Genomic DNA, 14,592 nt, shown 5'->3' on the forward strand with positions numbered 1-14,592 from the left:
AGAAGTCTCATGTGATAGTGTTAAGTTAAAATCAGAGATATTAGGCCTCATTGCCCTGTAATGCTTAATTAACTTTGTGCTTTTTTTTTTTTTTTTTAACTTGTCTTATGTCTCCCAGCCAAAGACCAGTCCTCTCAGGGGGATGAAGAGAAAGACCCTCCGAAGAGCCACCCTTACTCTGTGGAGACCCCATATGGCTTTCATTTAGACCTGGATTTCCTCAAATATGTGGATGACATCGAGAAGGGAAACACCATCAAAAGAATTCCTATCCACAGAAGGGCCAAGCAGGCCAAGTTTAGCACTCTGCCCCGAAACTTCAGCCTTCCTGACAGCGGGGCTCGCCCCCCTGCAGCCCCGCCCCTCCAAAACTGGTCCGCCGTGGTGCCAAGGAAGGCATCACTTGGGACACAGGAGCAAAACCAGTCACTGCCGCTTGGTAATGCCCCCCAGGCCTCAACCAGCGGGAGTGAGGTGAGCTACCACAGGAGGGCCCTGTTGGCAGAGGCCACCAGGCAGTTGGAAGCTGCTGAGCCAGAGGATGCCGAGCTCACCCTTGGGAGTGGACGGCCTCAGCTCTTGAGAGCATCCAGCATGCCTGCCACGCTGCTGCACAGCAGGGCTTCTGAGGAGCCAGGCCTGAGCCTGGGGCCACTCGCCCCTCCTGCCCTCCCTCCCTTTCAGGGTGAAGGCAGTGTCTGTGATGGCACCTTTGGCCCCGCAGAAGGACTGGCAGGTTTCCACAGCTCCAGCCCACAAGCATCAACTCGGATTCCAGAGCTGGTCCAGGAGGGAGCTGAGCCTCAAGAGGGCACGGTGAAGGCTCCAAATCACCTCCCTCTCCCAGGCCCTCCTTTCTCATTCCAGAATGCGCTTGTAGTTCTAGAGGACAAGGAAGATGAACACAAAGCCAGAGAAGCAGAGGTGGTGTTCACCCCTGGCTTCCCCACACCAAGCCCGCCGCCTCTGCCATCACCCATCCCTGAGAATGAGCTCCTCCTGGAAGAAATCGAGCTCAACATCAGCGAGATTCCACCCCCGCCACCTGTAGAGGTGGACATGAGAAGCATTGGCATCAGGGTAACGGAGGAAAGCCTGGGCCTTGCCAGGGTGGATCCAAGCAGCATCTCCAGCCTGAAACAGCAGGTCTCTGCCCTGGAGGGAGAGTTGTCTGGAAGAACCGAGGAACTGGCGCAGGTCAGAGCTGCCCTCCAGCAGCAGGAAGAGGAAATCAAGGCTAGGGAGCAAAGAATTCGAGAGCTGGAGTTCACTGTAGCCCAACTGGAAGGACAGTTTCAGCAAGAGAACGCCAAAGACACTCAGGGCCAGACGGACACCTTGGTGAACACTGACCCTGTCCATGGACTCTTGACCAGGGAGTCTTGTGACAAGGGCATTGAGGTCAACCTTCTAGGCAGCATGGAGTCTGAAAGCTGGGGGCACCGAGGAGAGGAGAATGGCCTCCTATGGGGACCAGATGGTCACAAACAAGGGAATCAGAGCCCAGCAGAACATGTGCTTCTGCCCCAGCTGTCACTGCCACAGGGACCCGAGCAGGTCCTTACCCCCTCTGTACATAGCTTCCTCTCCACTGAACTCAGGATTGAAGAAGCAGGCGCTGAACAGGAAGGAGGCCCTCAGGGAGGAACCAAGGGAGCAGGAGGCTTTCTGTGGGGCAGTGACAGGAAGATTCCCCCAGCAGGGAGGGAGGAGGCCAGTTCCGATCTCCCAGGGAAGGAGCACCTGGGAAGGCCACCGAGCTCACCAGTGGATGCCACTATTGGGCAGTATGTGAAGAAGATCCAGGAGCTCCTGCAGGAGCAGTGGAACTGCCTGGAGCACGGGTACCCGGAGCTGGCCAGCGCCATCAAGCAGCCGGCCTCCAAGCTCAGCAGCATCCAGAGCCAGCTGCTGAGCTCCCTCAACCTGCTGCTGTCAGCCTACTCGGCCCAGGCTCCCCAACCCAAGGAGCCGCCGGCCTCCTCCTCCTCCCCGCCAATGGGTAAATACCATCAATATAGGGGCCTGAGACAGGGAGCCATTTCTCCTTCACATGATGAGGCAGAGGGAACAAGGTTTTCAATTATATTAACATGTTTTTAAAAAGATTTTAGCAGCTGGGAGCAGTGGCTTCGGCCTGTAATCCCAGCACTTTGGGAGGCGGAGGTGGGCAGATCTCCTGAGATCAGGAGTTCAAGACCAGCCTGGTCAACATGGCGAAACCCCATCTCTACTAAAAATACAAAAATTAGCCAGGCGTGGTGGCAGGCACCTGTAATCCCAGCTACTTGGGAGGCTGAGGCAGGAGAATCTCTTGAACCCGGGAGGTGGAGGTTGCAGTGAGCCAAGATCACACCACTGCACTCCAGCCTGGGTGACAGAGCGAGACTCCATCTCAAAAAAAAAAAAAAAAAAAAAAGATTTTAGTACTTCCAGGAACCCAGTGGAATCAAAACTGATGTGTGTGACAGTGGAGGCTCGGGACCTCTACTCTTCCCTTTGCTCTAAGATTGGGTCTGACTGTGGGGCCACTGCCTACAGCTGTATGGATAGCACAGGGCACAAAGATGCCAGCCAGGGAGGGCAAATGAGAGTGGAATGCCAGCCCACACTCCATTTGCCAAGCCTTGCGCTGCAGCACCACATCCACCCAGAGGGGGCTGTTCTCATTTGCATTGTGCAAAGGCAGTGTCTGGGGCCAAGAGTGGCCCTGCTGCGTGGACTCCAGACCTCTTCCTGGGCTTTTGCATTCCTGTGTTCCTCTCTGGTTCTTGCACAGTAGAGGTTTTCTCTAGCCTGGTTTTGGAGGAGCATTATATTGATATCTGGTATAGTTCACTGAATATTTTCTCTGCGTGCATGTGTGTGTGTACGTGTGTGTGTGTGTGTGTACAGGGGCAGGAGATTGAGTGCTGCTCACATATGGAAATGGGCCCTTCGGCTGAGCAGTACTTCCTGTTGTAACAAATCAAATCCTCTTCACTGTTGGGTAAAGTGGAACCACATTTTGCTTTGCGAGGCAGCATGCGAGTCTGCTTCCTGCCACAAATCACAATTTGGCTGCTTTCTCATTGTTTCAGTGCTAGTTCTAGCCTTCCCCTTTGGGAGCCGCCTCCTGTCCTGTTGAGCACAATGCAAGATCTGTGTCCTTGCTCGTGTATCTACTGTGAGCACGGTGTCATCACCACCCCCACAACCCTAGTGTCAGTATGCACTTGTGAGCCAGGAAGGACCACTGAGGTGCCCTTGAGCAGAAGTGGGTGGTAGACCATGAGTCCAGAGGCCTACGTTCTGCTCCTGCACTCCCATTCACTGAGCAAGTCTGGGCCTCAGATTTCCCAGCTGTAAGACAGGGACAACAATGGCACCTACGCCACATGGTTTTTCATCCACACCTAGAGGGGCATTGTTAACAGAGACAGTTCTCCCAACATTGAGCAGAAAGCAAGGCTCCTCCAAGAGGTCCCCAAAACATTGATTTACATGATCTGGTTCCCTGTCCCTCCTTACCTCTCCACACACCTGCAACCCTTGTCCCCTCAAAGCAATATCCTGGTTTTGCTACATTCCCATGATTGCTACATTCCCAAGATCATTCTAACCTGTGATGTTGTGTCTGCCTAGAGTTCTCCCCGTCGACCAGCCTTAAATCCATAATGAAAAAGAAAGACTATGGCTTCCGTGCAGGAGGTAATGGGACCAAAAAGAACCTTCAGTTTGTTGGGGTTAACGGTGGGTAAGCATCGCTTGTGAAGCTCAGACTGCCTTTCTTGCTACCTCTCCTGCTATTGTCCTTTGCACTCTCTTTTCCTAGGGGGAGGCATCTGGTTTTCATTCCTCTTCAAGGGAATTAATTTCAATGGCCCTTTAAAACTCCATCTCGGGTTTGCATGCGTTTGGCTTCTTGCCAGCTGTGGTGGTCTGTTGGAACCTCTGCTTTTAATATGTCTTGGCTTTGGTCTTCCCCAGGGCCAGGACTCCAGGTGGCTTCTGGGAGTTTTGGGGGTATACGGGCCCTTAGAGGAAGACATTTTACCTGAACCATAAAACTGAAACTAGTACAAATTCCATTAACTCGTGGAACTTCAAATTTCATCCATTTAATTTTTTTCTTCCTTTAACTTCCTGCAAGCCAAACCCAAGTATTTGGGGATGAAGAAAAACCACTAGACTATTGACTTAGAACATGAACAAAACCTTATATATTCTATATAATTGAATGTTTGATTTAGAATTTTTTCTAAATCAGTCCTTCAACAAACATTTATTAAATGCCAACAGTGCGCTCGGTCGTGGAGATTAAAAAGTCAAATAAATAAAGGTCCCTGCCTTTAGCTCACAGATAACAGAAGTAAAGATGAAATGCTGATGTGCAGAGATAAGTTCTGTTAGGCGAGGAAGCACAGGATGCTGTGGAAGCCCAAAGCCTGAAGGCTGCCCAGAGAGCTCAGAATCCCTGCTAATTTGAGTCACACCAGAAGGGAAGACATTAGACGCCAACAAGGGGAAACGTCAGAAATGATGAACTGGGGCCAGTCGCAGTGGCTCATGCCTGTAATCCCAGCACTTTGGGAGGCTGAGGTGGACAGATCACCTGAGGCCAGGATTTCAAGATCAGCCTGGCCAACATGGTGAAACCCCATCTCTACTAAAAATACAAAATTAGTTGGGCATGGGGACGTGCACCTGTAGTCCCAGCTACTCAGGAGGCTGAGGCAGGAGAATCGCTTGAATCCAGGAGGCAGAGATTGCAGTGAGCCGCCGAGATTGTGCCACTGCATTCCATCCTGGGCGACAGAGCGAGACTCAGTCTTAAAAAAAAAAAAAAAGAAAAGGAAAGAAAAGAAAAAAAAGTGATGAACTGGGCGTCGCAGGAGAGTTGCTGTTCCCACTTCCACTAACATCTGACATGGGATCGTGTGCTTTCACAGTTCATGTACAGAAAAGGAGAATCAGCCTAATCTCAAAGCCTAGTGTAGGTCACGTCTCTCCCCAGCTTAAACGCCCCCAATGGTCCCCACTCTGCATCCAAGTGTGGAAGAACCAAATCATGGCTCTGCCCAGCCTTAGCCCCTGCCATTGCCATTCCTTCCCTCCCTCCAACGGGCTGAGGTCAGGCCCATCTCAGGGCCCTGGCACTTGCTGTTTCCCTGCTAAAGGCCTCCTCTCCAGGACATTCCTCAGCATTTGTTACTCCAATACAGTGATTCTCAGCCTTGGTTGCACGCTGGAAACACCAGGGGAGCTTTTAAAACATCCCAGTGTCTGGGTCCTTTCCCTGAACACTCTGGTTTAATTAGTCTTTGTGCAGTCCGCATACTGGGAATTCTAAACACCCTCAAATGATTCTAATGTACCACTAAGGTTAGGAACTTCTGCTCTAATTAAAGTAGCCACTCTTTTTATCCTTCTATCCCATGGCTCTTTTTTTTTTTTAATTTTATTCATTGTTTTTATCACTACCTGAATATAATATTTGTTTACATGTTCATTTTCTGACTCGACCTTCTAGAATATAAGCTCCACTAGAGCAGGGACTTTGGTATAGGATTTAGAACTGCGCCTGGCATATAGTAGGTGCTCAATAAATTCCTGTTGAATGAATAAGTGAACTTCCAGGCAAAGTTTTTATGGAAGCAGTTCCAAGATGAGCACTGTTTGGTAAATGTAATATGCCCTCCACTCTCTTAATCACATACATGAAAGGTTGTTCCATGCATAATAGAGGAAGAAATATCTGGGGTTTAAGTGAGACAGAATGCAAGCATACCATGGAGCAGACTCAGTTTGCAAATCCATTGAACACAGGGGCTTTATGTAGAGGCCACCATTCAGAGAAGGGTCCTTAGGGGGTTCAATGGAGGCCATGGCCACCAGTCCCTGTGGCTGTGTCCAATGGCCCAAGAACCTGAAATCATCTTACCACCAGCATTCTCCATTAGGGATCTCCTGTTGAATATCAGTAGCGGAGTCAATAAATATTCCAGGACTTTCCTCCATGGCCTCTGGTCTGCCAACTCAACAGAGTCACTTATAATTGAACATAAGGGTCACTGCCAGGAAAGAGGGCCACGAGTCAAGTGGCCTGTGCTCTCCTTTTTGCTGCTCCAAGCAATAGTTCAAACAGGCTGCAGCAAAGACAGGCAGGTGCTGTGATGGGGTATCCCACGGAGCACCGGAGCACTGGATGTAGGTGTGGAGGAGTTCATGCCTTGCCGGGTGCAAACTGGGCTGGAGCAGGTTGAAGGGAGGTCTCGGTCTCATCCAGAGATGTGAAGATTTGCAGGCAACTTGGCGAACTCAGGGTGGAGGTGGGGATGTTTGGCTGGAGTTGGGCCCCTCTCCGGACCTAACATTAGGATTCCACAAGCAAATGCTTTCATGAGAACACTGGATGGCCTGTCTAGATCACCGAATGCATCAGCCAATGAGGGGACAGGCTGCTCGTGGGTTTGCTGCAATGAGCACTGTTAATTATTTTGACAATAAGCACAGTTAATTGAGTCTCCCCAAATAGCCTCTCTGCACCAGAGCCAGGGCCCTTTACTGCATGTCTTTCTGACACTAAGATTCCTGGGAGCCTGTCACCCTGCCGGCATGTGTAGAGAGTGGCGGAGGAGATTAGCAAGCTGCAGAGTGTTACCCGAGGCCCACCCAGCTCTCACTGGTGTTGACACGGGCACTGGGCAGGAAAGACAGGACGAGTGACCTTGGTTTCCTACCCCAGGTATGAGACCACCTCAAGTGAGGAGACCAGCGGTGAGGACAGCTCCCCAGAGGACTTGTCTGACAGCGAGGCTGAGAAGAAGTGTGACGGCCCAGATCACAAGCATGTCAAAGATGCCCACCTCACCTGCGAGGCTGGGCAGGGCATCCCTGAGGGCACCTGCCATGCTGCCCAGGAAAGTGGGCCTGGGGAAGAAGTCCCCCACTCCAAGGCCGAGAGGTGAGCCGATGAACACAAACGCGGGCACTTGTTCCTCTGAAAAAGATCAAGGGCATATATCTACCCGTTCATGCCATCATTTGTTCATTCATGTACCCATCCATTTGCCGGTGTTGTTTAAGTCTCTGTTTCATGCCCACACTGTGCACTGGTTGAATGAAGTAGATATATGGCTCCTGCTTTCGTGGAATGTACTGTCACAGCCGATATCTACCTGTAAAGTCAACATTTACCTAGCGCTGAAACTGTGAAGGACTTTACAAGTATTATCCTATATACAACTTCCAACAGTCCTGCAGGGCAGAAGTTATTGCGACCTCCCCACCCTACAGCTGTGGAAACAGAGACTTAGGGAAGTGAGGGGACGCCGCTAGCAGAGCAGGGACCCCGGCCTCAGTCCTTCTCATTGTTACCCATAAGCTTTTCTGCCTGTCCTGTTGACCATGTTGGCTTTTAAAGTGATGTGTCTTTTTTTTTTTTTTTTTTCTTGAGACGGAGTCTTGCACTGTCGCCCGGGCTGGAGTGAAGTGGCATGATCTCGGCTCACTGCAACCTCTGCCTCTCGGGTTCAAGTGAGTCTCCTGCCTCAGCCTCCCGAGTAGCTGGGACTACAGGTGCTCACCGCCATCCTCAGCTATTTTTTTGTATTTTTTAGTAGAGACGAGGTTTCACTATGTTGGCCAGGCTGATCTTGAACACCTGACCTTGTGATCCACCCGCCTCAGCCTCCCAAAGTGCTGGGATTACAGGAATGAGCTACCGCGCCTGGCCAGTGATGTGTCTTTCAAAGTGATGGGAGCAGCCAGGCACCACAGCTTACAGCTGTAATCCCAGCACTTTGGGAGGCTGAGGTGGGAGGATCCCTTGAGGTTAGGAGTTCGAGCCCAGCAGTGCCCTTAAGCCTCACCTGAGGCCTCTTGGTGTTGAGCCTGCCTTCAGATCAACACGGGAAGAGTGCTTGTTACTGTGGACACCCCAGCTTCAACGAGTCTCATATTACTGACTCTGTTAGTACTTATGGTGTCCTTCATGGAAGAATAACCTGAAGAAATTTTCTGGTATGGATTGGATTCTTTGATTTTTTTTTTCCAGTCACCCAGGCAGAAAATGTTTGGTCCAAAGTCAGAAAGACAGGCCTCCCCTTCCCAGCATGTCAGGAAATGCAGTCGGGCCTGTCCACCACCCCCTACCATGACCCCCCACCTAAATGCTTTGGTTATCGGCCCCAGCCCCTGACAAAAGCAGGATGAAATAGGCAACACACTTGGCTCATCTTCAGAAGCATTCAGAAGCCAAGTCACATTGGCGCACACCGTGGTCACTCCGGATTTCTGAAGCTCACCCCCTCCTAGGGCAGTTGCCCAGTTTGGATTTTTGAGCTGCTGAGATGTGAAAAAGGAGGAGAGTGAAAGTCTTGTTTATCAACATGAAGAATGATTATATAAATATGTGTATATATATTTGTTTTATTTAGATATAAACCCTCAGAAGAGTTTCTTAATGCATGCCGGGCACTGAGCCAGCATCTGCCAGAAACTGGGACCACCACGGACCAGCTCTTGGTACTCTCATTTTTCATTGTCATGTAAAGATTTCCCTTCTGCTTAAGACGTTAGCTCTGCCAGGGTGACTTTGGTCCCATTCAGTGGTGTGAGGCAGGCAGTGGTGTGAGTGTGCAGTTTACAGTGTGAGGCAGTAGTGTGGGTGTGCAGTGATGTGAATGATGTGAGTGTGCTGTGTGAGGCAGTGATGTGAGTGTGCAGTGATGTGAGTGGTGTGAGTGTGCAGTGTGAGGCAGTGGTGTGAATGTGCAGTGGTATGAGTGTGCAGTGGTGTGAGTGGTGTGAGTGTGTAGTGCACAGTGTGAGGCAGTGGTGTGAATGTGCAGTGGTGTGAGTGTGCAGTGTGAGGCAGTGGTGTGAGTGTGCAGTGGTGTGAGTGGTGTGAGTGCAGTGTACAGTGTGAGGCAGCGGTGTGAATGTGCAGTGGTGTGAGTGTGCAGTGGTGTGAGTGGTGTAAGTGTGCAGTGTGAGGCAGTGGTGTGAATGTTCAGTGGTGTGAGTATGCAGTGTGAGGCAGTGGTGTGGGTGTGCAATGTTGTGAGTGTACAGTGCACAGTGTGAGGCAGTGGTGTGAATGTGCAGCAGTGTGAGTGTGCAGTCTGAGGCAGCAGTGTGAGTGTACAGTGGTGTGAGTGCAATGTGAGGCAGTGGTGTGAGTGTGCAGTGGTGTGAGCATACAGTGCACAGTGTGAGGCAGTGGTGTGAGTGTACAGTGCACAGTGTGAGGCAGTGGTGTGAGTGTGCAGTGTGAGGCAGTGGTGTGAATGTGCAATGGTGTGAGTGTTGTGAGTGTGCTGTGTGAGGCAGTGGTGTGAGTATGCAGTGGTTCGAGTGGTGTGAGTGTACAGTGCACAGTGTGAGGCAGTGGTGGGAGTATGCAGTAGTGTGAGTGGTGTGAATGTGCAGTGCACAGTGTGAGATAGTGGTGTGAGTGTACAGTGGTGTGAGTGTTGTGAGTGTGCAGTGTCAGGCAGTGGTGTGAATGTGCAGTGGTGTGAATGTTGTGAGTACGCTGTGTGAGGCAGTGGTGTGAATGTGCAGTGGTGTGAGTGTTGTGAGTACACAGTGAGGCAGTGGTATGAGTGTGCAGTGCTGCAAGTGGTGTGTGTGTGCAGTGTGAGGCAGTGGTGTGAACGTGCAGTGGTGTGTGTTGTGAGCACACATTGTGAGGCAGTGGTATGAGTATACAGTGTTACGAGTGGTGTGTGTGTGCAGTGTGAGGCAGTGGTGTGAATGTGCAGTGGTATGAGTGTTGTGAGTGCACAGTGTGAGGCAGTGGTATGAGTGTGCAGTGTGAGGCAGTGGAATGAGTGTGCAGTGGTGTGAGTGTTGTGTGAGGCAGTGGTGTGAGTGTGCAGTGGTGTGAGTGGTGTGAGTGTCCAGTGCACAGTGTGAGGCAGTGGTGTGAGTGTGCAGGCCAGGGCCCATTTCCTCTGGGTGTTCTCTCCTTTACCCAAGCACTGCTGCCTGAAGTGATGGGTCACGCTGAGGAAGTGGAGCCCGTGGATATGCACAAGAAAGCAGGCCTGGGGCTCAGAGGTGCTTCCCACGCGTCATTAGGCAATGCACCATGAGTGTCTGTCATCAAACTCTGTGGCTTAGGCTCACGATGACCCTGTGGTTTGAGAGGACTGTGGGCAGAGTGTGAAGAGCATGTAGAATGGGAACTGAAGGTTCTATTCCCAGGACCCTCATCTGTGAGATACTAGGCAAGTCAGTTCGATGCTCAGGGCCTCTGTTTCTTCATCAATAAAATGAAGGTGGTGGATGGCATGTTTCCATTCCTCTCAAACCCTGACGTTTAACTCTGTATTCATTACTGTGTTTCTTGAAGTGTACCTCTGGGTCAAGGGACTGAAAACAAGAAAATACGCATTGGCTCCTTCACAGCTTCATGGCTTACAGAGATTTAAACACATAGTGATTCTACTTTTAATCAAGGGATATTGGCACAGACACATTTTCCCAAGTTATGAGAGCAGCTGTAAGACCCATGGTGGAACGACTTTAAGCATTTTTAAAAGCCATTTTGCTCTCCTTTGCAAAAGAGCCCTAGAAGTAAAAACGATCAATTCATCAGTGTTTATTTCTTACCCAACTCATTTTTGCTATTTTATCTTAGCTGATTTGACAAATAGTTGTTCCCTAAAGAACCAATATGTAGGGCCAGGGCCAGTGTCTCACGCCTGTAATCCCAGTACTTTGGGAGGCCAAGGCAGGTGGATCACTTGAGCCCAGGAGTTTGAGACCGGCCTGGGCAATATGGCAAAACCCTGTCTCTACAAAAAAATACAAAAAATTAGCCTGGCGTGGTGGCACGCGCCTGTAGTCCCAGCTACTCAGAGGCCGAGGTGGGAGAATCACCTGAGCCCCAGAGGTTGAGGCTGCAGTGAGCTGTGATTGCACCACTGCACTCCAGCCTTAGCGCTGGAGTGAGATCCTGTCACAAAAACAGAGAGAGAAAAAAAAAAAAAGAACCAATATGTGATGTGGATGTTGATCAAAACTCCTGTCACTTATTCTTAATTGAATTATTGAACTAAGGTCTTTCTTAGCTCTTCATTCAAAATCCACCACTCGGCTGGGCGCAGTGGCTCACGCCTGTAATCCCAGCACTTTGGGAGGCTGAGATGGACGGATCACCTGAGGTCAGGAGTTTAAGACCAGGCTGGCCAACATGGCAAACCCTGTCTCTACTAAAATACAAAAATTAGCTGGGTGTGGTGGCCCACGCCTATAATCCCAGCTACTTGGGAGGCTGAGGCAGGAGAATTGCTTGAACCCAGGAGATGGAGGTTACAGCAAGCTGAGATCATACAACTGCACTCCAGCCTGGGCCACAGAGCGAGACTCTGTCTCAAAAGAAACCAACCAACCAAAAAACCGGACAAAAACAAAAAACAAAATCCATCTCTCTGTTCCTTAATATTAGGATCTTTCTCCAGATTTTCTTGAAGATCCCATGGGTAAAGGAGATACTCTGATTTATAAAAGTGTTTCAGCCACAAAAGATTCCACTGATTCTGCTCTAGAAAAGTGATCAGAGGATATGCAAGCCTGGCACCACACCCATGTTAGGATCAAAGCACCGGATACTGTCTCCCTTGCCCCCACCTTAGAGGAAGAAGCAGGTGTGTAAGGACCTCACTCTGTAGAGCCATAGAAGGTAAGGGGCCAGTCCCCTTTTACTCCCATTTTATAATAGGACAAGTAAGTATCAAAAAGGTTGTATGACTTCCAAGATCCCACAGCTGAGTCAGGGATTTTATTTATTTATTTATTTTTATTTTTATTTTTATTTGTTTTTAATTTGAGATGGAGTTTCGCTCTTGTTGCCCAGGCTGGAGTGCAATGGTGCACTCACACGCAACCTCCACCTCCCAGGTTCAAGCGATTCTCCTGCCTCAGCCTCCTGAATAGCTGGGATTACAGGCCTGAGCCACCATGCCTGGCTAATTTTGTATTTTTAGTAGAGACAGTGTTTCTCCATGTTGGTCAGGCTGGTCTTGAACTCCCGACCTCAGGTGATATACCCGCCTCGGCCTTCCAAAGTGTTGGGATTACAGGCGAGAGCTGCCGCGCCCGGCCGAGCCCGGGATTAAACTGTGTGACATCGATTCAGTGACTCCCAAGTCTAGGACACTTCCCAGCATGAGTATGAAATCGTTTATCATAATCACTTCTCAATAGCTTCTCCTCCCCATTAGGTAAATACCCTTTAAACATTGAGCTCATGTCACACACAGAGTTGATGTCATTGGCTCTGGAACTCTTCTCGTTAATGGTCCCAGAGGAGCTGAATGTTGCAGATAGCAGGGTCCTGCTGTGGGTTCTTAAACCATTTACTCTCAAGGTCCTTGCAAAGCTTAAAAGCCAAACATGTCAAGCACACCTGTTTGGGTTTTATTTCAAGCATAAATTAGGGATGTTGTTTACCTTCGCATGCATGTTTCCCATTAGTAAGATGTTGCGATTTTCCAGCTATGCCTATTAAACACACGCAGGTGTCCTGGTAGAGTCTGGGGCAAGGTCAGTGTGGACTGGCTGTGTGAGGGGGAAGGAGAGGGCCTTTGTAATTGTGCGCATACCAGGGGTTTGAGCTAAACTTCTTACCGGGGGTGTGAGCTAAACTTCCCGCACACTCAAATTTTTCCAGTTAAGTGCCTTGTTACTGGTTACTAGGCTGTCCTCCCAGTCTTCCTTTCCACTCCCAGCGGGGGGCTGATCTCACAAATACAAAGTATGTTGCTGCATTCCTAACCCCACCAGCTCTGAGCCCTTCAGGAATAAATCACATGGCAAACTGGAGGGAGCTGAAGGGACAGAGGCCAAAGATGTCTTTCCTTGTGTAAGGGAGGAACTCTTGCTGGCCGGGGAACCTCTTGGAATTGGTCTCTTTTGGGGTTTCAGAGGCAAAGCTTGAACACCATCAGTCAAGAGTGGTTCCGCGTCTCCAGCCGGAAGTCATCTAGCCCTGCCGTGGTGGCCTCCTACCTCCACGAGGTCCAGCCTCACTCCCCACACTTCCTGAAGCTGCTTGTCAACTTGGCCGATCGCAACGGGAACACGGCCCTTCACTACAGCGTGTCCCACTCCAACTTCTCCATCGCGAAGCTGCTGCTGGAGACAGGTCAGAATTGGTTGCATTCATACAGTCTGGGTCCCTCCTTGAAGAGCAGGGGCAATTTTTAAAATTTTTTTCAAAAATTTCAATAGCTTTAAAGGTACAAGTGGTTTTTGGTTATATGGATGAATTGTACAGTGGTGAAGTCTGGTCTTGTAGTATACCCATCACCCAAATAGTGTACATGGTACCCAGTAGGTAGCTTTTCCTCACTGCCTTCCGCCCTCTCCTCTTCTGACTCTCTGGTATAATTGTCCGTTATGCCACTCTGTGTGTCTTCATGTACCTGTGGCTTAGCTCCCACTTATAATGAGAACATGCAATATTTGGTTTTCCATTCTTGAGTTACTTCACTTAGAATAACGGCCTCCAGTTCCATCCAAGTTGCTGCAAGAGACATTGTTTTGTTCTTTTTTCTGGCTGAGGAGTATTCCGTGGAATGTATGTATGTGTGTCTGTGCGTATATGTATATATAACATTTTATTATATGTATATGTATATATTATATATTTATTTTATATATATATATATATATATATATATATAAAACATTTTCCTTATCCACTCATTGGTTGATGGGCATTTAGGTTGATTCCATGTCTTTGCAATTGTGAATTGTGCTGTGATGGCATATAAATGCAGGTGTCTTTTTGATAGAATGACTTGAAGGGCAATTCTTGCACCACATTTCTTTCTGGAAAGGAAATGCTTCATTGTTGAAAGTTCCCTCTGTGTTCCAGGAGCTGGACTAGACCACTTTGCCTGTGTTTGCCTCGTTTGTTCTTCACAGCATTCCTGTGATGTGGGTATTGTTCTCATGTTGCAGCTAAGGAAACTGAGGCTCAAGAGTTATAAAACTTGCTCAGGTTACAGTGCTGGTCAAAGGTAGAGTCAGGTTTTGTACTCAGTCTGTCCACCTCCAGAGCTATATACCATACTGCCTCTAGGGAAAATGGCATTTTTCCCATCTTCAGAAGATACTTTTTAACAAAGGTCATGGCTCCATTTGACCAGTTTGACTCAACTTGATTCATTCATCTTTCATCAGATATTTATTGACTACACATGAGGTCCACACTGGCTACTACCAGGGATGCAAAGGTGAGCCAGGTGAACCCTGTGCTTCTTGGGAGCTCACAGCCTAGCAACTGGGATGGAGCTGGATGGTGGCTTATGAAAGAGAGATAGAGAATGTGATTTAGGAACTGAAATGAGAGCACGTCTAGTTCAGGGAGCGGCAAAGGTGCACTGGAGCAGGTAGGGCTCCAGCAGGCAAACAGTCTTCCAGGCAGAAGGAACTCCATGGAGGTTAGACAGGGAAAAATGCCGGGAGACCAGAAAGCTTCTAGTTTGGACGGGCTGGGAATTAAGGTTGGAGGGTGAGTTGGAGCCACCACATGGAGAAATGGAGGACCTGGAGGGCCAAGCTGAACCCTGCTTGGAAGGTCCCAGGAAGTCA

At 49.3% G+C, this 14,592-nt stretch overlaps 1 protein-coding gene across 2 annotated transcripts in view; it reads left to right on the forward strand.

The window, feature by feature from the left end:
• KANK4 (KN motif and ankyrin repeat domains 4) overlaps positions 1-14,592 on the forward strand; it is an 86,560-nt gene that overhangs the window by 46,349 nt on the left and 25,619 nt on the right. For both annotated transcript variants that reach the window (XM_002810750.4, XM_054533719.1), the window contains exons 3-7: positions 119-2,002; positions 3,625-3,736; positions 6,728-6,946; positions 8,421-8,508; positions 12,919-13,138. In XM_002810750.4, the coding sequence (XP_002810796.3) occupies positions 119-2,002; positions 3,625-3,736; positions 6,728-6,946; positions 8,421-8,508; positions 12,919-13,138 (2,523 nt within the window). The remainder of the gene's footprint in view (positions 1-118; positions 2,003-3,624; positions 3,737-6,727; positions 6,947-8,420; positions 8,509-12,918; positions 13,139-14,592) is intronic.

Source organism: Pongo abelii, chromosome 1 (assembly GCF_028885655.2).
Source record: "Pongo abelii isolate AG06213 chromosome 1, NHGRI_mPonAbe1-v2.0_pri, whole genome shotgun sequence".
Taxonomy (NCBI): Eukaryota; Metazoa; Chordata; class Mammalia; order Primates; family Hominidae; genus Pongo; species Pongo abelii.